Source organism: Mercenaria mercenaria, chromosome 2 (genome assembly GCF_021730395.1).
Source record: "Mercenaria mercenaria strain notata chromosome 2, MADL_Memer_1, whole genome shotgun sequence".
In the NCBI taxonomy this organism is placed as follows: Eukaryota; Metazoa; Mollusca; class Bivalvia; order Venerida; family Veneridae; genus Mercenaria; species Mercenaria mercenaria.
Genome location: NC_069362.1, coordinates 26,816,338 through 26,835,270, shown reverse-complemented (window position 1 = coordinate 26,835,270; position 18,933 = coordinate 26,816,338). Strand labels below are relative to the sequence as shown.

Below are 18,933 nucleotides of genomic sequence, written 5' to 3'. Positions count from 1 at the left end.
GTCCCTTCATGGATGGCAGAGTTACGAACCAGACAGGAAAAAAGCCCTGTTGACCTTTGACCTACCTACAGTCCCTGAAACTAGTTTTAACCAGTAGGGGACTAAAAATAGTCACAGCAAATGGTCCTTCCTTTATAGTCATTTGCATATCAAGCTTGTTGTCTATGAAAGTTTAAACCAAATCAGGCTAGCAGTGTGGGAGGAGTTGGACACACAAGATTTTGAGATGTACATAAATACATACGGACAGACAAACAGCAGCAACCCTATATACCCCCGACATAAATGTGGAGGTGTGCAGAACATAACAATTAGCAATTTCAGTTTAAGGTCTTCTTGTGCAGTGGTCAGATATTACTATCATTCACTTTCATTTAAATATAACACAATGGGTAAACATGCTCTTTTTCTAAAAAGCAATCTCTAGTTAAGAGACAATTTGCTACTCCTTTGCACTAATATTTTCTTGACAGTGCAGTTAAAAGCCTACAGAAGCCTAGGATTAGATTCCAATTATTGGCAAAAAAAACTGCAGTGTGTCTAAAAACAACAGTTCATACATGCCATATTTTCAGACAGTCAATAAGGAAGATTTGTCTCAACTGGGCTTTTTTTAAGGGAGATTTGGGTAAAAATAAGGGAGACTTTTATTTGCTCATTTTTACGTGCTAATTAGCCATTTTCATGAAAAAATCATCAAGTATTCTATATTGAATTGATGAGTGGAGCCAACAGTTGTGTACAGAATTCATGATTATTACTTATAGCACTTTACTTAATCCAAGGAAATTCAGAATTCCATGAAAGATTGAACTTTGTTTTTGCTTTATGTGTTGATGTTTCTGCATCTGGAGAGAGTGATCTTTTTGACATGTTTAAGCATACAATACTCAAAAGATTGCAGAGATATTATGTCAAAACAGTCTTTTAAGGGCAGTCATTTCTTTTCAGAAATGAAGTTGTTAAAAAAAAAATGAAAGTCCTTCCTTTGCTTGATTGTCCATATTTAGATTAAAACTACATGTATTTAAACTGGGAATTCTTCTCCTGTTAATTATTACAACATGACAATATCACAAAGGAATGGCAGTCAATTCTTCAGGCAGTATGGTTTGCAATTTATTTCATAAAATTCACTTATCCGTATTCATGCCTGTCGGAAATTCTGTGTAGTCTGACATTAACTCGCCAATTTTTGTTAAATCATAATTGATTTTTTGCATGTTGTGCAAGTATTTAAATTGAGAAGCATAAACTTGGTGTTAGCACTAACCTGTCTCATCAGCGAAAACGAAAGTACACTTTGGGAGGTGGCGGTAAAATGACGTAATTTTAAGACTGGTTTACATATTGTTTTGAAAACTAAATATCAGGACTTTGATGGTATATTGAATCAGTCTAAAGTCTTGCATGCACATGTTTACAATTGCCTACGGGTAAGATTAAATGCTTGTTTACAGATGGTGACAGTAGGTGGTAAGTTAATTAATGTCTCAGGCGTGTATCTCTCGATAAACAAGCTAGGGATTATAGACAACTATCAAAATTATGTTTGATGAGTATTTCCGGGCTACACAATATTGAATTTTAAGTATTTTCTAAAGGTTTACATTGGGTCCGAGATACGATTTATTGACAGAGGACTTTTTTTTTATTTATTTTCTTTTTACGGGAGGTTTTCATGTCCCGGCGGGAGACCGGGAGATATACTGAAAATACAGGAGAAAAAGACTCCCAGCGGAAGATATGGCATGTATGACAGTTGGCCACTATGAAATATTCTCACTGACACCAGTAATATAGTGGGGGGTGCTATTTAACTATGTAATCTAAAATTCATTTTGTGATATCCTTATATCATTCATTAAATCATTAAATAGTATATTTTGTGATATCTTAGATATGATATATCTAATGAGACCATGATATTTAATTAAAGATATCATTTATTTAATTGTATTTTTGTGATATGCTAAATTGACAACTGGATATCACTAAATATGAATATCATTTCATATCCTTGTTTCGATTAAATGAGATCATTAATTTATTTTTTTTATATCTGAAAACACTTTCAATGATATCCATAAATCATTTGAGGATATCTCAAAATATCATTGATTTTATGACATTAAAAAAAATAAATTATGGATATCAATAATTCATGAACAACAGTTTTATTGTACAATTTAGACTATTCAGTGATATCACAAAATTCATTTAATAATATCATTAAAAAGAGTCCAGATAAATTAGAATTGATTTAATTGATTTGATTTAATAAAATGAAACTGATTTCCTTAATTAGAGACTATATTTAGATATATTAATATTGATTCTCATTGAAGCAAACCTCTCAGCAAAATAAAACAAGAGCTGTCCGTAAGACTGCGCCCTCGACTTTTCTCAGCGCTTGACTCTGAATTAGAGCTTTGCCAGTAAAAAAATTGTAAGTTAAAAAGGGACATAACTCTGTCAAAATTCAAACCAGAGTTATGGAAATTGTGTCTCCTGGTGTAGACTTTGATAGTAAATAACTATTTTGAGTTTAAAGTCAAAAACTTTAACAGTAACAGAGATATTTGACTTTTAACAAAATATTCTAAGTTAAAAAGGGGCATAATTCTGTCAAAATTCAAATCAGAGTTTTGGATATAGTTTCTCCTGGTGTAGACTTTGATGGTAAATAAGTATTTTAAATTTCAGTCAAAAGCTTTGATAGTAACAGAGATATTTGACTTTATCAAAAACTTTAACCAAAAATTCCAAGTTAAAAAGGGGCATAATTCTGTCAAAATTCAAATCAGAGTTATGGAGATTGTTTCTTCTGGTGTAGACTTTGATGGTAAATAAGTATTTTAAGTTTTAAGTCAATAGCTTTGATAGTAACAGAGACATTTGACTTTATCAAAAACTTTAACCAATGGCGATGCCGACGCCGGGGCGAGTGCAATAGCTCTACCTTTTCTTCGAAAAGTCGAGCTAAAAATGATTGCCCTATTCATTAGATACAGTCCAGAAAATACAAGAATGACCTTTGACCCTAAAGTGTGAGGAAGGGTTTACGAGTTGTTTGTGTCACCATTTGGACAAGTTTGGGAGAAGACCTTCAAGCTACAGACCAAGTTTTATGAAGACCCATTAACCAGTTCATGAGAAAAAGTAATCTAAATGTATTAATTTTCTGTTTTTAGCTCTAGCGACCCCTAACCCCTAAAAAGCTAAGTGTCCCCTTTTGAACAAACTTGGGAGAGGACCTTATAACGATGCTACATACCTTTAGTTTCATGAAAATCCATTAAAAGAAGTCATTTAAAGGTATTTCTTTTTTATAAAAGGGGTAATGGAAAATAAGATTTTCATGACTGATGGTTTTTTTTCCTGAACAAGAAAAACGGAATGTCTTCTTATACGAAACTCATTACAGGTACAGGATACAACTAGATGTTATTCCTCTCCAATTACATGTATGTAGATAATTTCCTTGTGCTGGGCCATTATGGTAGTTCATGATTGATTTATACATAAACATGAACCAAAACTAATTGGAAAGCATTTATACTGTCCACATGAGAGAATTAAAGACTGTATGGGACTGTCACAACAAAATGTACTGCATATACTTACATGTTTCCAGACAAAAATCATATTCAAAAGTCATCATCATTTAAGTACAAAATAACTGAGTGCTCTAGAAAATACAGCTAATGTCCTGCCATTTTACATCACAATTCACTGTTTGAATAGCATTTAAGACAATTATATAAGAAATGAAAGTATCAAAATTAGGTTTATTGTGGAATGACCCAGGTTTGGAGTTCTTTTGCATATGAATATATCATGAAGGCCAAATGCCTGAGTGCTATATTTCTATGCATAAGAATGACAAATGAGGGTTATTCTACGATAAACATTATTTACATACTTATTATTTCGATTCTAGTATGACTTTACCAAGAATCAGAGGAGTATTTTCATCAAACGTAAATTACAACTGTGTGCTTTACCGCTGTAGCATTTGCCAAAACACAGTGAACATAGTTCAAGGTCAGTTTATTGCAGAATAGATTTTGCTCTACAAGTATGTAGGTTATTAGCTGGTCATGTTAGAATTTTACTTATTTTACATACTATATAGAACAGAACCAATGGTATATACCTATCAAAATATTTTGAAGAAGTTGCATAAAACTGTGGACAAAGGCGCTCTCTAATCATAACATGATACACCATTTAGTAGTTTAAAACAGGTGGTATCAAAAACGTGGACATAAGATGATGCCATGGTATTGGCCTCCACCCATTCCCAGCCTACAATAGGCCTTCATCAATTTTGAAAAAAAAAACACTGAAGCCTCAAAACCATCAGATGTTGTACATCTACAAGAGGGACCCTCAATTGCCCTAATTAGCAGTAAAGTGCCTCAGTCCATTGTACATGTCAGGATGACAATCAATCTATAAATTGTATTTTCTATTATCAACATCATTGCTGTTAGCTGTTAATGAAGTTTTCTAGTGTATTACAGTTATTTATATAGTATTATGACTGGTTAACATTATTCCTAAAGTTTCCTGTCCTTTGATAAAGAATAGGCTTGAGTGATCAGCTGTCAAGTTATATCATACACCAGATACTCTGTCAACACTCTCATTGTCTCTCATAGAAATCCCAGCAAAAACTTTATCACAAGCTTTGTTTTTTGTTGGGTTTAACGTTGCACCGACACAATTATAGGTCATATGGTGACTTTCAAGCTTTGATGGTGGAGGAAGAACCCAAGTGCCCCTCCGTGCATTACTGCATCACAGGCAGGCACCTAGGTAGAACCACTGACCTTCTGTAAGCCAGCTGGATGGCTTCCTCACATGAAGAATTCGACATCCCAAGTGAGGCTCGAACACACACTGGTCAGAGACAAGTGTTTCAAAGTCAGCCAAATTAACTGCTTTGCCCCAGAGGCCCCTTTATTACAGGCATGCCATATTATGTTCCAGATAACATATATCTTCATAACTATACTCCAAGTTTGATACAGAAAGCATATTTTCTATTTGAAAACAACAAAGTGAAATCCCTCAGTAAATGCTTATCAAACATGTGCAACAAATTCAATAAGAGTGAGTGAGTTGGGCTTTACGGCGAATCAACACAAAATGGTCATATATCGCCGAGAATTCAATAAGATCCTTTGGAAGCACAGAATGCAACCAAGCAAAATAATAGCAGACTCCGTTTGATCGAGTCTGTTCATGAGAGGTAATGAAATAGGCAACACGTCTCACGACCCCTAGCACTAGCTTAAGTGGAATTCTATTATCTAGATATTGAATGTATTCCATGATCCAAAAGGATCAGAAAAATATAGCAACACTGAAACATTAATTCTATTCCTCCTTTCAAAGGTGCCTATGACTGAGTTATCCCCCTTTCAAAATATTTTGACCTTAACAGGGTCAGATTGCAGAAGTTCACGTCCTAATAACTGGCATGAATGTCACTTTCAAAAATGCAGTTGGAAATATCGTTCATAACTCCAATTTACCATACAAATGTAAGTGGCTTACTTTAATAAATGAGCCGTGCCATGGGAAAACCAACACAGTGGCTTTGCGACCAGCATGGATCCAGACCAGCCTGCGCATCCGCGCAGTCTGGTCAGGATCCATGCTGTTCGCTAACAGTTTCTCCAATCCCAATAGGCTTTAAAAGCGAACAGCATGGAGCCTGACCAGACTGCGCGGATGCGCAGGCTGGTCTGGATCCATGCTGGTCGCAAAGCCACTATGTTGGTTTTCTCATGGCACGGCTCAAATGCAATATATTTATAAATACTTTTTTGTTGACTTTTTAAAATGGCTTGAAGTATTAAGATAAATAAATCATATGAATGCACAATAGTTCTCCTGTAATTTTGACACATTACCAACAACAGATCTTTTAAACATTGCGTAAAATTTAAAATATGTTAATTAAGTAATTTAAAAGATATTGGCAAACAAAAACTGTTGCATTTCAAGTTTTGTTATATTGCAACTGCAGACCAGCAAAAACTTCATACAACTTGTGCATGTCATTGTCAGAATCAAATCTTTATATCATAATTTCTGTCTGATGCACAATTGTTACTGTATGTGCCAGTACTGCCTCAATAGCCTAGTGGTAGAAAGCCCGCTTGGAGTGCGGGAGGTCGTCCTTAGCCGCGTCATTGCAAAGACCTAAAAAATGGTACTATTAGCATCCTTGCTTGGTGCTCAGGATTAAGAGGATAGTGTCAGGATTGGTCAGCCCTGTGTCAGTATAATGTGACTGAGTGGGGTATCATGTCACATGTCTATGGCCCGAGGTAGCACTATAATGATGGGCACTGTGTTCACTGCTACAAGTAGACACTGTAGTTTATTTCACTAAAGACGTTAAACCCAAACTGACACACACACACACACACATCTGAGCCGTGCCATGAGAAAACCAACATAGTGGGTTTGCGACCAGCATGGATGCAGACCAGCCTGCGCATCCACGCAGTCTGGTCAGGATCCATGCTGTTTGCTTTTAAAGCCTATTTGAATTGGAGAAACTGTTAGCAAACAGCATGGATCCTGAGCAGGCTGGTCTGGATCCATGCTGGTCGCAAACCCACTATGTTGGTTTTCTCATGGCATGGCTCATTTGATGAGACTATAAACTTACCGATAGTGTTGTCTACAGTATCGACCCTCTGTATCAATTGTAGATTGTCTATGCGAGTGTTGAGAGTGGCATGATCATCGTTATATGTGCCAAATCTTATAATGTTATACACACCAGCTGCATCAAATACCAGCACTGCCACTCGGCCCTTCTCAGGACCAAGTTCAAATCTGAATATAAAAAGAAGATCCAATTAATTTTCATAGACATTCTTCATGAGTAAGACCATGCTTTTTATTGTTTGTTTGTTTTGGGTTTAACACCATTTTTCAACAGTATTTCAGTCATGTAACGGCAGGCAGTTAACCTAACCAGTTTTCCTGGATTCTGTACCAGTACAAACCTGTTCTCCGCAAGTAACTGCCAACTTCCCCACATGAATCAGAGGTGGAGGACTAATGATTTCAGACACAATGTCGTTTATCAAATAGTCACGGAGAACATACGCCCCGCCCGAGGATCGAACTCACGACACCGCGATCCGTAGACCAATGCTCTTACCTACTGAGCTAAGCGGGCGGGCTCACCATGCTTTTTTTATCTCTAACATTTGGTACAGAAGCTATATATCTTTATTAAGACAATGATGTATTTGCAAATTTTATTTTGTATCATCTCAGAAATACAAAACCTTGTTTTGGTAACTGGCAATATAGCCAACTTTTTCAAATAAAATGACGCAAAAAACAAGCTTACTTGTTTTAAGAATTTAACATATCAAGCCATTTCACAGAACAAACTGCACTACTGATTTTACTGTTCCTTCAATAAAATAAGTTACTATAAAAGTGGGAAAAGTAGAACGAACAATCAACACAGGATAGTTTTAAGGTTTGTTTACTGAAAAATAACCCAAGTTTTACACTCACAAGTCTTCTTCAGGGCAATAAAACAAGTTGTCAATAGGTGGCCTTTCATAGTAGATAAAATTGTACTGCAAATAATAGGTATTAATGGATCGCGATAATTTTGTTCTAACGGTACTTGGTAAAATCCAAAAACAGGTAAAACAGATGTATTATCCGATAAGTGGTGTTAATTTGTATACTGTAGTATCTTTAACTCAAAGTCGATGCGTTATTCAATAACAGACTTGTAGTCTAGTGGATAGTGTTGGACCTCTATTCCTTTTAAGTTTGTATGGGGCAGGTTCGAGCCTTTCTTTTTTAAAATTCTATTTTTGCAGGTCCTTTTTATATTGTCTTTTCTGTTTTGTTTTTTGCTTTTCTTTTTTCATTAATTTATTCTTTTTATTTTCCTTGCAAGAGTTTTTGTATTCATTTTGCAATGTTAATAGATTCAATATCTATCATATTTTTCCATTATAAGATCCTCTAAACAATGTCAATAAGTACCTAGTATAAGTGCACGATAAAATCATGATACAAATAGTTTTACTTGTATTCCTTATCAAGAAAAAAAAAACATACTGGAAAAATAAAAAAGTAGCTTGTCCTGTATTTGAACCGGTACCGTAAGTTTATAAATCATACATGTTAACCACTAGACCACTCTGCTACGTACATCGGTCTTGCGATATTATATATTTGTCATATAATGTGTCCACCTGATTCCCTATTTCATTGTTATGGGCTGATCCGGTATTAGTAAATAAAGGAAGTTATCGCGTTTTAATACATGGGATGCAAAAATGGTAATCTTCCACTGCAGGTTATATAGCTGTGTTGTTTATTGGAGCTGCTCTTTTTAATAGAGCCGAGACGATACCAAAATTTTGAAACTGTTTAATCATTTGTATGAAATCCAATCGAACCGGTTAATTGGCCGCCATATTGAAAATGCTCTTTTCTTTCCTGATGGCTGTATCAAGGTACTTCCAGCCTCTGACTTCATTAGGAACTGGCGGACTTTATCGTTTGCAAGCAGTTTGATAATTAGTAAGTCATATTTTGGTGTATTTCATTTTAAATATATCAAGACAGGCGAATCCGAGATTATTGATTAATATGTTGATAGATGTGTTTTAGCGGACATAAACTGCGGGTCAATGTGCTGGTCAAATAAATATATATAGAGCTCCAGATAAGCTGCATATTTGCGTATTTACGCATTTAAAATTGCAGAAAACCCAATTGAATTCATACAGTGTGCGTACTAAAACGCAATTAAAATTCCTAATACCCAATTCATAAAAAATCGCTTATGTATCACAATTTCCTTATTTCTTGAACGAGAACGAGACTTTAACGCTAGACAACTGACTGGTTATACGGTACGGCAAAACAGGTTGTTATTTATTGGAAAAATCACAGGACCAATCAATCGGCTGGTCGGTGTTATTTGGAGGCTTTGTAAAGTTTTTCTCTACGCCGATTAAATGTAAAAGAGGGCAGAAAAAACATTGTTGCAGCACAAACAAACAAATTAGTGGGATATTTTGCTGTTCAACAATGACAGTGATCTCTTTGTGACGATGTAGTGTCACCGATACTTAACTAAATCTTATGAAAGAACGCATATTGCAGTGTACACATCTTTCGGATTGGTACTATGAATTAAAATACACATTTTTACATTGATTACAGGCATGTAAAAACATTTTAAAAGACAGTGTACTGTTTTAATTAATCACATTTCATTACAGTTTTAAACAAATTTTTCTATTAATCATGGAAGGGTGATATTAAACTACTTATGTAGTTAGTCAATCCTGGTTAATGATTATGATGATATATACTGTAAGCAGAAAATACTCAACTGTTTGTGCGAAATTAGTGAAATACCCAATTGGTTTTAGCAAATACCCAATTACTTCTGAAAAGGCTGGGTAATAATTTTATTTTTACTCAATTCAGTTTTCCAGTACCCAATTCAGACAAAAAGTGATAGGTAAATACCCAATTGCACCAAAAGCTTATCTGGAGCTCTGTATATAAAGATAAAGTATGATATGTGATGCTTATTGTTTAAGAGCGATCAGCGGTTTTGCAAAACTGAAACCGGTTTCAACTAGAAATTGAATCGGATCCAATTAAGGTAGTTCTGCACGTTTGGATCGAAACTTTTTCTACAATGTAGAATTTGATTAAACTCCATTTTTTCAAAACTTCAGAATATACATAGAAAATTCAGCAAATAAAAAAGATAGGGTCGTGTGCTTGATTTTGTGCTAGACTGGTTTGAAAAATTTGGACCTCACGCAATATTTCATAATGGGAGTCTATGGGAAAATCAAAACTTTTATAACATTTTCGCGAATAGATTTTTTTGTACAATGTAGATTTTGATGATACTTCTCACAGTTGTAAATATACATACGGCAAATTATTTGGTGAAATAAAACGTATAGGTCCGTGAGCTTCTTTTTGAGATATTTGACCATGATTAAAGAGAACTGGACATTTCACGTTGATTTTAAGACATCATTTTTAATATTTTAACATACCATATGTTTTAATATCATATGTTGACTTTAGAAATATAGCAAAAGTGCCATTGTAATAATTTTACGCACAGTTTTTGATTTATATATAAGTTGATTTTCATTTCCGTACGCCGAACCCAGGCTTTATTCTACGTTTTCCGGATAAATGACGTTACGCCATCACTTCCGGTTTTTCAAACGTGCAGAACTACCTTAACCAAGTAATCATCCAAGTCCTACTTTTTAATCAATATAATACAGATCTGACTGTATTTGAAGGTCTATATTGTTCCATTAACACTTACTCTGCTAAATTTCTATAATGAACTTATCCATCTTTAAATTTGGACAGTATCATTAACAGTTTTCTGTCAAAACAGATTCTTACCAAAAAGATACTGGCTGAATAGCAAACAGTGCAGGTCTTGATTAGACTACACAGATGTGCAGGCTGATCATGATCTAAACTGGTCACAAAGGCAGAATCAATTGTGTCCAGCAAGGGAAAAATAAAATGCAGTCAGTAGTTCACATTTGGATACAAAATACATGGAAATGTTTACTGACAAAGGCCACTGCTTGTACTTTCATACTCCAAAGAAAATTACTTAAAATGCAATTTATATTTTAATTCTTTTTCCTGCGGGACACAGATTTGTACTGGTACAGAATCTGGGTCATACAGGTTTATTGGTGCCAACACCTAAACACTGTATATTATATATGCTATACAGTCAAACTCCGTTAGCTCGAACTCGTATAATCTGTGCACCTTCCTTCGCACAAACTCATTGACAGGTCGGGCAAAATCCCTGTCTAATGTATATTGTTTGATGGCTCAAACTAGTGATAACTCAAACAAATTTTTCCAATTCCGCAGAGTCTGAGCAAACAAAGTTTGTCTGTATATACTAATAATACATACTCATCAATGAGTTCTTTCATGACAAACTTCACCACTAGATGGTTAAAAGACTGTGACATCTTGGAGGATCCATCAATCATAAAGACCACATCAAACATACTTTCCCATCTATAAGATATACCTGAAAGTAAAATGTAACATCATATTAAGGTAGTTCTGTACATTTAGCAAATAGTTAGTTATGGTGTAACATCATTTATTTCAAAAAAAAAAAATAAAAAATAGGCATAACAGACATTGGAAAATGAAAATCATCTTACAAAATAGAGATTTTTTCTCTCTAAAAATATATGTCTCCCAACTTTAAAGGTGAATAATCAGATTTTGGCCATGTAACGGATTTGTTCGAAACTTTAGCATCTGATCATTTACACTCATCTATGTTCACTTAACACTTAATACAAATTAGATTTTCACTGGAGGTATTTTTAAAATTTCATTTTCCTATCCTGGTTGCCCAACCAAGATAGAGTTATTTTATCATAAGTATAAATTTGATAAACATACTTTGCCTAAGGAAATGTATAAATATTAGACATATTGTAATAAATTTGCATTAAAAATTATGTATTTAGATGGAATTCATTAGAAACGAAAGTTTGAAAAATTATTATTACCTCCCTTTGCCTATCTTGGTTGCGCAACCAAGATAGATTGGATATAAATGAATTCAGAAGTTACACACAGCTTTAAAACTTGCATTTTGGTTCAGATTGTTCAATAGTTGATATGTCTATCAAATGCAAATGTAAAACTAGACACTGTATCGAAATAAAAAGAAATACCCAGCTTTTTATATACTTTCATATTAAAGGGGAGTAATTACAAAATTTTATAAAAATAATAAAATATACATTTCAAATAGGAATCTAACTCTATGTAATCGGTCTTTTTGTTCCTTAAATAATTCTCTACCAGAATATACAAAAAGTAAAAAATGTCATTAAATGTTGTTTAAATGTGATTGACCACCTTTAACAAAGATGAAATTGTAAACTACCGTAAATTAAGGCTCATAACTCCCAGGAAAATCAATGAACCATAACATTCCAATAATATACACAACTAGGCTTGGCACAGTGGTAACTCAGTGAAGTTAAGTGAAATTCCAACCAGGGGTATAGGAAAAATAGCACAGATCAAAGAATGACACCATTGAAAAACATGACATACTATGCAAATAATCACTCAAGAGGTTTCATGAAAGTTTGCCTAACTGTATTCAGTAAATAGTGTAAACACTGTAAAGTATGGCCTTTTCTCTGCTGAAATTCACTAAACCAGAACATAACAACACTATGTATAACTAGAAATACATTCTGCATGCCCACGGGCAGAATGTCGAGCCTGCCAGCACCTTTGGCCTCTAAGTGTGACCTTGACCTTAGACCTAGGGACCTGGTTCTTGCACATGACACTTCGTCCCATAATGGTGAAGATTCATGCCAAGTTACATCAAAATCCCACCATGCATGAAGAAGAAATGCTCCGGACAAACTTCAATTTGACTTTTGACCTCAAACTGTGACCTTGACCTTGGAGACAGGAACATGGGGTTTTTGCATGACACTTCTTCTCATTGAGGTAAATATCCATGCCATATATAAACAAGATTGGCCCATGCATGTCAAAGTTATGGTCTGGACAAAATTGGACGAATGCATGCACGCACAGACGCATATACACCGACCTGCCAAAAGCGACGACTATATCAAGCTCACTGCAAGCGGGCTCGACAACTAGGCTAAGCAAACAGTAAGATCTGGGGGAAATCTGTCCAATAGTGTAAGAGAAATGGCCAAAATATTATAAAATTTGAGAAAAAGAGACATAACTCCCTTGAAAATTAGTGAATGGGAAGAAGCCAATAAGAATAATAAGACATGCCAAGCCATCTACTCTGCATGTCCAATCATCAAAAGTTTCAACATTCTCTGTCAAGTGGTTCTCAAAGTATTGATCAGAAATGGGTTTCCATGTTTAGGTCTCTGTGAGCTTGATCTTTGATCAAGTGACCCTAAACTAGAGGTTAACTACTCTGTAAGCCCTATCACCTTATGATTTTTGAAGGTTATAGCGCAAAAGGTTCTCCAGGTATTGATCAGAAATGGTTTTCCATGTTCTGGCCTTTGTGACCTTGACCTTTGATCAAGTGACCCCAAAATAAATAGGGTTCATCTACTCTGCATATCCAGTCATCCTATGAAGTTTCAACATTTTGGGTAAAGTGTTTCTCAAATTAATGATTGGAAACGGTTTCCATGTTCTGGCCCCAATGACCTTGACCTTTGATTTAGTGACCCCCACTCCCCCCCAAAAAATACGGTTCAGCCATGACAAATTCAGTATGTCTCCCAAAGTGTGTGTGGGGGGAGGGTGGAAGAGGGGAGACATTATAAATAACAGAGATGGAGTGAAAGTGTTTCAAAACTTTAACATGAAATATTTAGTAAAAAGGGGGGAAACTGATGAAATACTGGTGCAAAAATTATGACTCTTGTATCATATGATGTGGGTGATGATGTGGAAAAATTACTTTAAGTTTGAATCAATTTATCCTTTTTGTAATAACAAAAACAAATGTGAAAATGCATCAAAAGAAACTGAAAATTCTAAGTAAAAAGGAAGATAACTCATGAAATATTGGTGCAAGAGTTATGACTCTTGTGTATCATGATGAATAATTATTTTTAGATTAAAGCAAATCCATCAAATAATAACAGAGATAATCCCAAAGTGTAAAAAAATTTTAATCAAGGTATGATGAATACTGAACGGACAGTGACAGGTACGCAGACGCTGTGTTGACTAAGATAGATCTCTATATACTTTGTATAGTCATGGCAGCTACATTAGTAATGAAGGGTTTGTAGAAAATAGCCAAATGGCCAGGGATAACATGTATCGTTGAAACAAGCCCAGGTACACTGGCCATCAATGTATAAGCAAGTATGTTGACAGGATACATAGACACATACTACAGAAAGATTTATGAAACAAAATGACTGAATTCAGTTCTGCTTTGTTTTGAATTAACGCCATTCTTCAACATTTCAGTTATATAATTGTGGCAGTTAACCTTACTGGTGTTCCTGAATTATGTACCAGTACAAATGTATTCTCCGCAAGTAACTGCAAACTTCCCCACATGGATCAGAGGTGGAGGAAGAAAGATGTCAGACACAATTTATGTCTTTCATCAAATTGTCAGGGAGAACATACGCCTCACCCGATGATCAAAGTCATGACCCTGTGATCCGTAGATATGAGCTCTCCCTTGAGCTAAGCAGACAGAATTAAGAAATGAACAGAATAACAAATTTTGCATTTGCATTCTTCCTTAAAACACCCACATAAAAAGTTGTTTTCTTGTTATTGCAATTTAATCATGCATTCTCCAATAGATTATCAAGAAGCTATCAGGCTCTTATTATTAAGGCTTCCCTCAATAAGTTATTTTTAGAAAGTAAAATGCATTGCTAAAGTTCATACAAGTTAAGCTATAAATGAATACTGAAGACTTCATTACTGTAATGAATGGTGATTCCATATTACAGAATAAGGAGAGTTGTCAGCAATGATGCTTGATGAAAAATTAAAATGGAAAGTTCAACAAGAGCACATATGCTGAAAGGGAGATTATTTTGAGTCTAGGTTTGTGGGTGGTGTGAGAGCAAATAAGAATCACGAGTTAGTATGTAGTAACTAAAACTAAGATATTTTTGTTCCCAAATTCAAAAAGTTTGTCTTTGTAGGTTGATTTGATTTGGGTTTAATGGTGCACCAACTCTATGCAGGCTATAATGGTTAAAATGGTGGCTAACAGGACCAAAATTTTGGATTTGTATTTCATTTACCTCAATAAAATTATGAAGTTTTTTATCTGGTGGAATCACAAAAATACAGTAAAACCCTAGTGTTCAGAATCTATCAGTCACCCCTCGTAAGACAGTGGTTCCCATTCTTTTTATATGTGAGCTGTCCCAGAATTGCATAAGGTGTAAAAAAAAAATTGTTTCAGGTATCCTGACCTACCCTAAATTTTTGGCCCTACCCTATATGTTTTTATGGCCTTGGAGAATTTTTTTCTCAACTTTTAAACAAAAAAATGAAAAACTTCACTTTTTATGCTCTAAACATGGTCAGTGATGTTAGAAATCAACTTACCGATGCTCTAAAGGCATAACACCCTTATTTGTATTCATTTTTTTACATAAAAATAATTTCCTAAAAGTCTTAAAAAAAGTTCAAAAAATTTTTTTTTCCAACTTACCTACCCTATTTTTTTTTAGCATGTTACCAGAAACAAAGAATTTTTTTTAGGCCTTAGTTGTTTGTTTTTGTACAGAAGGCTTTTGATGTGTCCTCCACATCATGGAGTTATACCGGGGTACTTGCATTTGGTAAATATCAAAAGGTAATCCTGAGAGAATTATTACTTCTCTACACTGTCCTTACCTGGGGTATATTTATACATCAAGAATGATCCGCTGCGGAAGTTTCAGTCATTTAATGATATTCAAAATATTTCCTTAAGCTTTTGTTTGAGCAGTGGTCTAGTGGTTAAAGTGTCGGCCGCTCAACCTGGGGGTCATGGGTTTGAGCCCCAGAGGGGTCTTGACCATGACTTCTCATATGACATCAGTACTGGCTTTTCCAGGAAGAGGACTTGGTTGTAATTCAAATAAGCTTTAAGCTTTCATCACAATCGAGCTAAAATAAATTAGTATAAACTAATATATGTTTTTGTATATTACAAGTATTTTGACTCAATAAATCTAAATGGGGGGTTTTGACCCATGGGAGATTTGGCCATTTCCTTTTCCAAATTCTAATATATCATTGTATATTAGATACACATTACTGTTGAAAGCTCTAAAGGCGTTTTTCAAATACCCTTACAGAAGCAAGCCTCTGTGGCGTACATGCAGCGTATTTGCTGTGTATATGAAGCGAACACAGTAGTACGCCAGAGGAGTACATTTTACATACACCGCATGCCGCGTACATGCCGCGTACTATTTCGACGAGTACACAGCATGTACACAGGAGGTCACTAGTACACTTCAAGTACGCAGCACAGACTCTGAAAATTTAAGGAGTACACTGCATGTACGCAGGAGGGACTTGTACAAGAAAATAGTACACTGCATGTACACCGCAGATACTTTGAAGTACACTTCATATACGCGGGAAAGACTTGTACAATTTCTTTTGGCCTTTATACTTAGTTTTTTTTTTATAAGTTAAAGTCTGAAGTAAACTTCATATATGCGGGAGGGACTTGTTCATTTTCTTTTGGTGTTTATACTTTGAATTTTTTTAGGTAAAAGTCTGAAGTACACTTCATGCAGGAAGGATTTGTACATTTTTTTTTTTTTTTTTGGAAGCAAGAACTTGATTTCCGAGTAACTTTTATCTTAATAGCATAGAATAGATCAGATTACTGGTATACTGAACAATGAAAATTTGCCAAACTATTTGCAATGTTCATTTGTGAAGCTTACATCTTAGTGATTTCTGAGCTGCACCTTGCAAACAGTGTAAAAATATATTCTTTTTCATTTTGAATTAATCCTGGAGCTTTCTAACTTGGATCATTGAAAAGCCTTATTTGAACTTCGTTGCATTACATTTTGTAATACATGAAATAATTACCAAGATAATGCCTCAACAGCGCCTGAATGAGAAGAATTAATAGCTCTCACTGTTATTTGAATACTCTTAAGCAAAACACCATTCTATCATGTTTTATAAAGGCTTTAATGCTCATTATGTTAACTCATTAAGGCCTCACCAAATTAAAAAGTTGTTCATCGGATTTGCCGCTCGTATATTTTCAGAACGTTTTTGGCTAATTGCGCTCGCCCCATTGGAAAAAATCAATCCAAAATTTTTTGGTGCGCTACTTTTTACGGACGTAAAAGTGTATAAATGCTTATATAATTCCAGTCCTAGATTGTTCTCAGCTGGATTTTAATCAAAATAAATACATACTACGTACACATCATCTATAATAAATCATAACACTTATATTTAGTTGCATTAATGTTGTTTCCCCTTGATGCAGTTACGCCATTTTCTTTAAATGTTTACCAAATTACATGCTAGAAAAATTGATTTATTTCATTGAAAAGTGGATGAAGAAAAGCATACTAATTTATTTGATAACATCAATCTACATTATTTTGGTAAGGGTAAATACTTATTGATGCATGTCACTTATCTTTTTTCTGTTTTTTTTCTGTCCAAATGATCAGCATTTGCATACGAAAGTTGGTGGGGTAAGGAATTTACATTATCACAGCAGTTTCGCCACACGAGTACACAGCATGTATGCAGCAGGAGTACACAGCATGTATGCCGCAGGACTCGGGCCAGGAGTACACAGCATGTACGCTGCAGGAGTACACAGCATGTACGCCGCAGGAGTACACAGCATGTACACCGCAGGGGTAGTACACCGCAGGCTCATTTGCATGTGAAAAGTGTATGTGCCTCGTACATGCTGCGTACTATTTCCCGCATACTAAATTCCTCCAGCGTACATCCTGTGTACTATGTAGTCCACAGCATGTACGTAGCAAGTAGTACGCGGCAGAGCTCATTTGCATGTCAAAAGTGTACTACAAACGTACTATCGGTGTATGTGCGGTGTATATCCTGCGTACTATTTAAAGCCCTTGATTTCAGTACACATCATGTACGCATCATATACGCTGTATGTACACAGCAAGAGTACGCAGCAGGCCTTTTTCTTCTGTAAGGGTAGTCTTAGTTCATCTTTTCTTTTAAAGAAATAATGTTGGCGGAGTTTGCACATAATTTAGGGGAATACAGATTACACTTAACTGATGCAAAAACTTTCATATGATACAACAAGAGGGCCATGATGGCCCAATATCGCTCACCAGAGTTGATCTGGCCTACTAACCTTGTTTTTGACTGCACATGACCAAGTTTCGAATTTAACCTAGAGATCATCAAGACAAAAATTCTGATCAAGTTTCATAAAGATTGAGTCACAACTGTTGCCTTTAGAGTGTTCACAAACTTTTCCTTTGATTTGACCATGTGACCTAGTTTTTGATCCAAAATGACCCAGATTCAAACTTGACCTAGAGATCATCAAGACAAACATCCTGACCAAGTTTCATAAAGATTGAGTCATATCTGTTGCCTCTAGAGTGTTCACAAGCTTTTCCTTTGATCTGGCCTACTGACCTAGTTTTTGACCCACATAACCCAGATTTAAACTTGACCTAGAGATTATCAAGGCAAACATTCTAAGACTAAATTTTATAGAGATTGAGTCACAACTGTGGCCTCTTGAGTGTTCACAAACTTTTCCTTTGATCTGGCCTATTGACCTAGTTTTTGACCCCACATGACCCAGTTTCAAACTTGACCTAGAAATTGTCATGATTAACATTCTGGCCAAGTTTCATAAAGATTGGGTTACAACTGTGGCCTCAAGAGTATTCACAAGCTTTTCCTTAGATTTGACCAGGTGACCTAGTTTTTGACCCCACATAACCCAGATTCAAACTAGACAAATATTCTGACCAGATTTCATAAATATTAGGTCAAAACCGTAGCCTCTACAATGTTCACAAGCTTTTCCTTTGATCTAGCCTACTGACCTAGTTTTTGACTCCACATAACCCAGTTTCAAACTTGAACTAGAGATCATCAAGGCAAACATTCTGAGAACGTTTAATAAAGATTGAGTAACAAATGTGGCCTCTAAAGTGTTCACAAGCTTTTCCTTTGATTTGACCGGGTGACCTAGTTTTTGACCCCATATGACCCAGATTCTAACTCAACCTAGAAATCATCAAGACAAACATTCTGATTAAGTTTCATAAATATTGGTTGACAACTGTGGCCTCTAGAGTGTTCACAAGCTTTTCCTTTGATATGGCCTAC

The 18,933-nt window shown here is 35.2% G+C and overlaps 1 protein-coding gene across 1 annotated transcript in view; it reads right to left on the bottom strand.

The window, feature by feature from the left end:
• The window catches only part of LOC123562048 (uncharacterized), a 332,465-nt gene that overhangs the window by 264,239 nt on the left and 49,293 nt on the right, over positions 1-18,933 (bottom strand). The window contains exons 15-16 of the mRNA XM_053524913.1: positions 11,005-11,125; positions 6,695-6,864 (exon numbers count right to left, since the gene is read on the bottom strand). Of these exons, the coding sequence (XP_053380888.1) occupies positions 6,695-6,864; positions 11,005-11,125 (291 nt within the window). The remainder of the gene's footprint in view (positions 1-6,694; positions 6,865-11,004; positions 11,126-18,933) is intronic.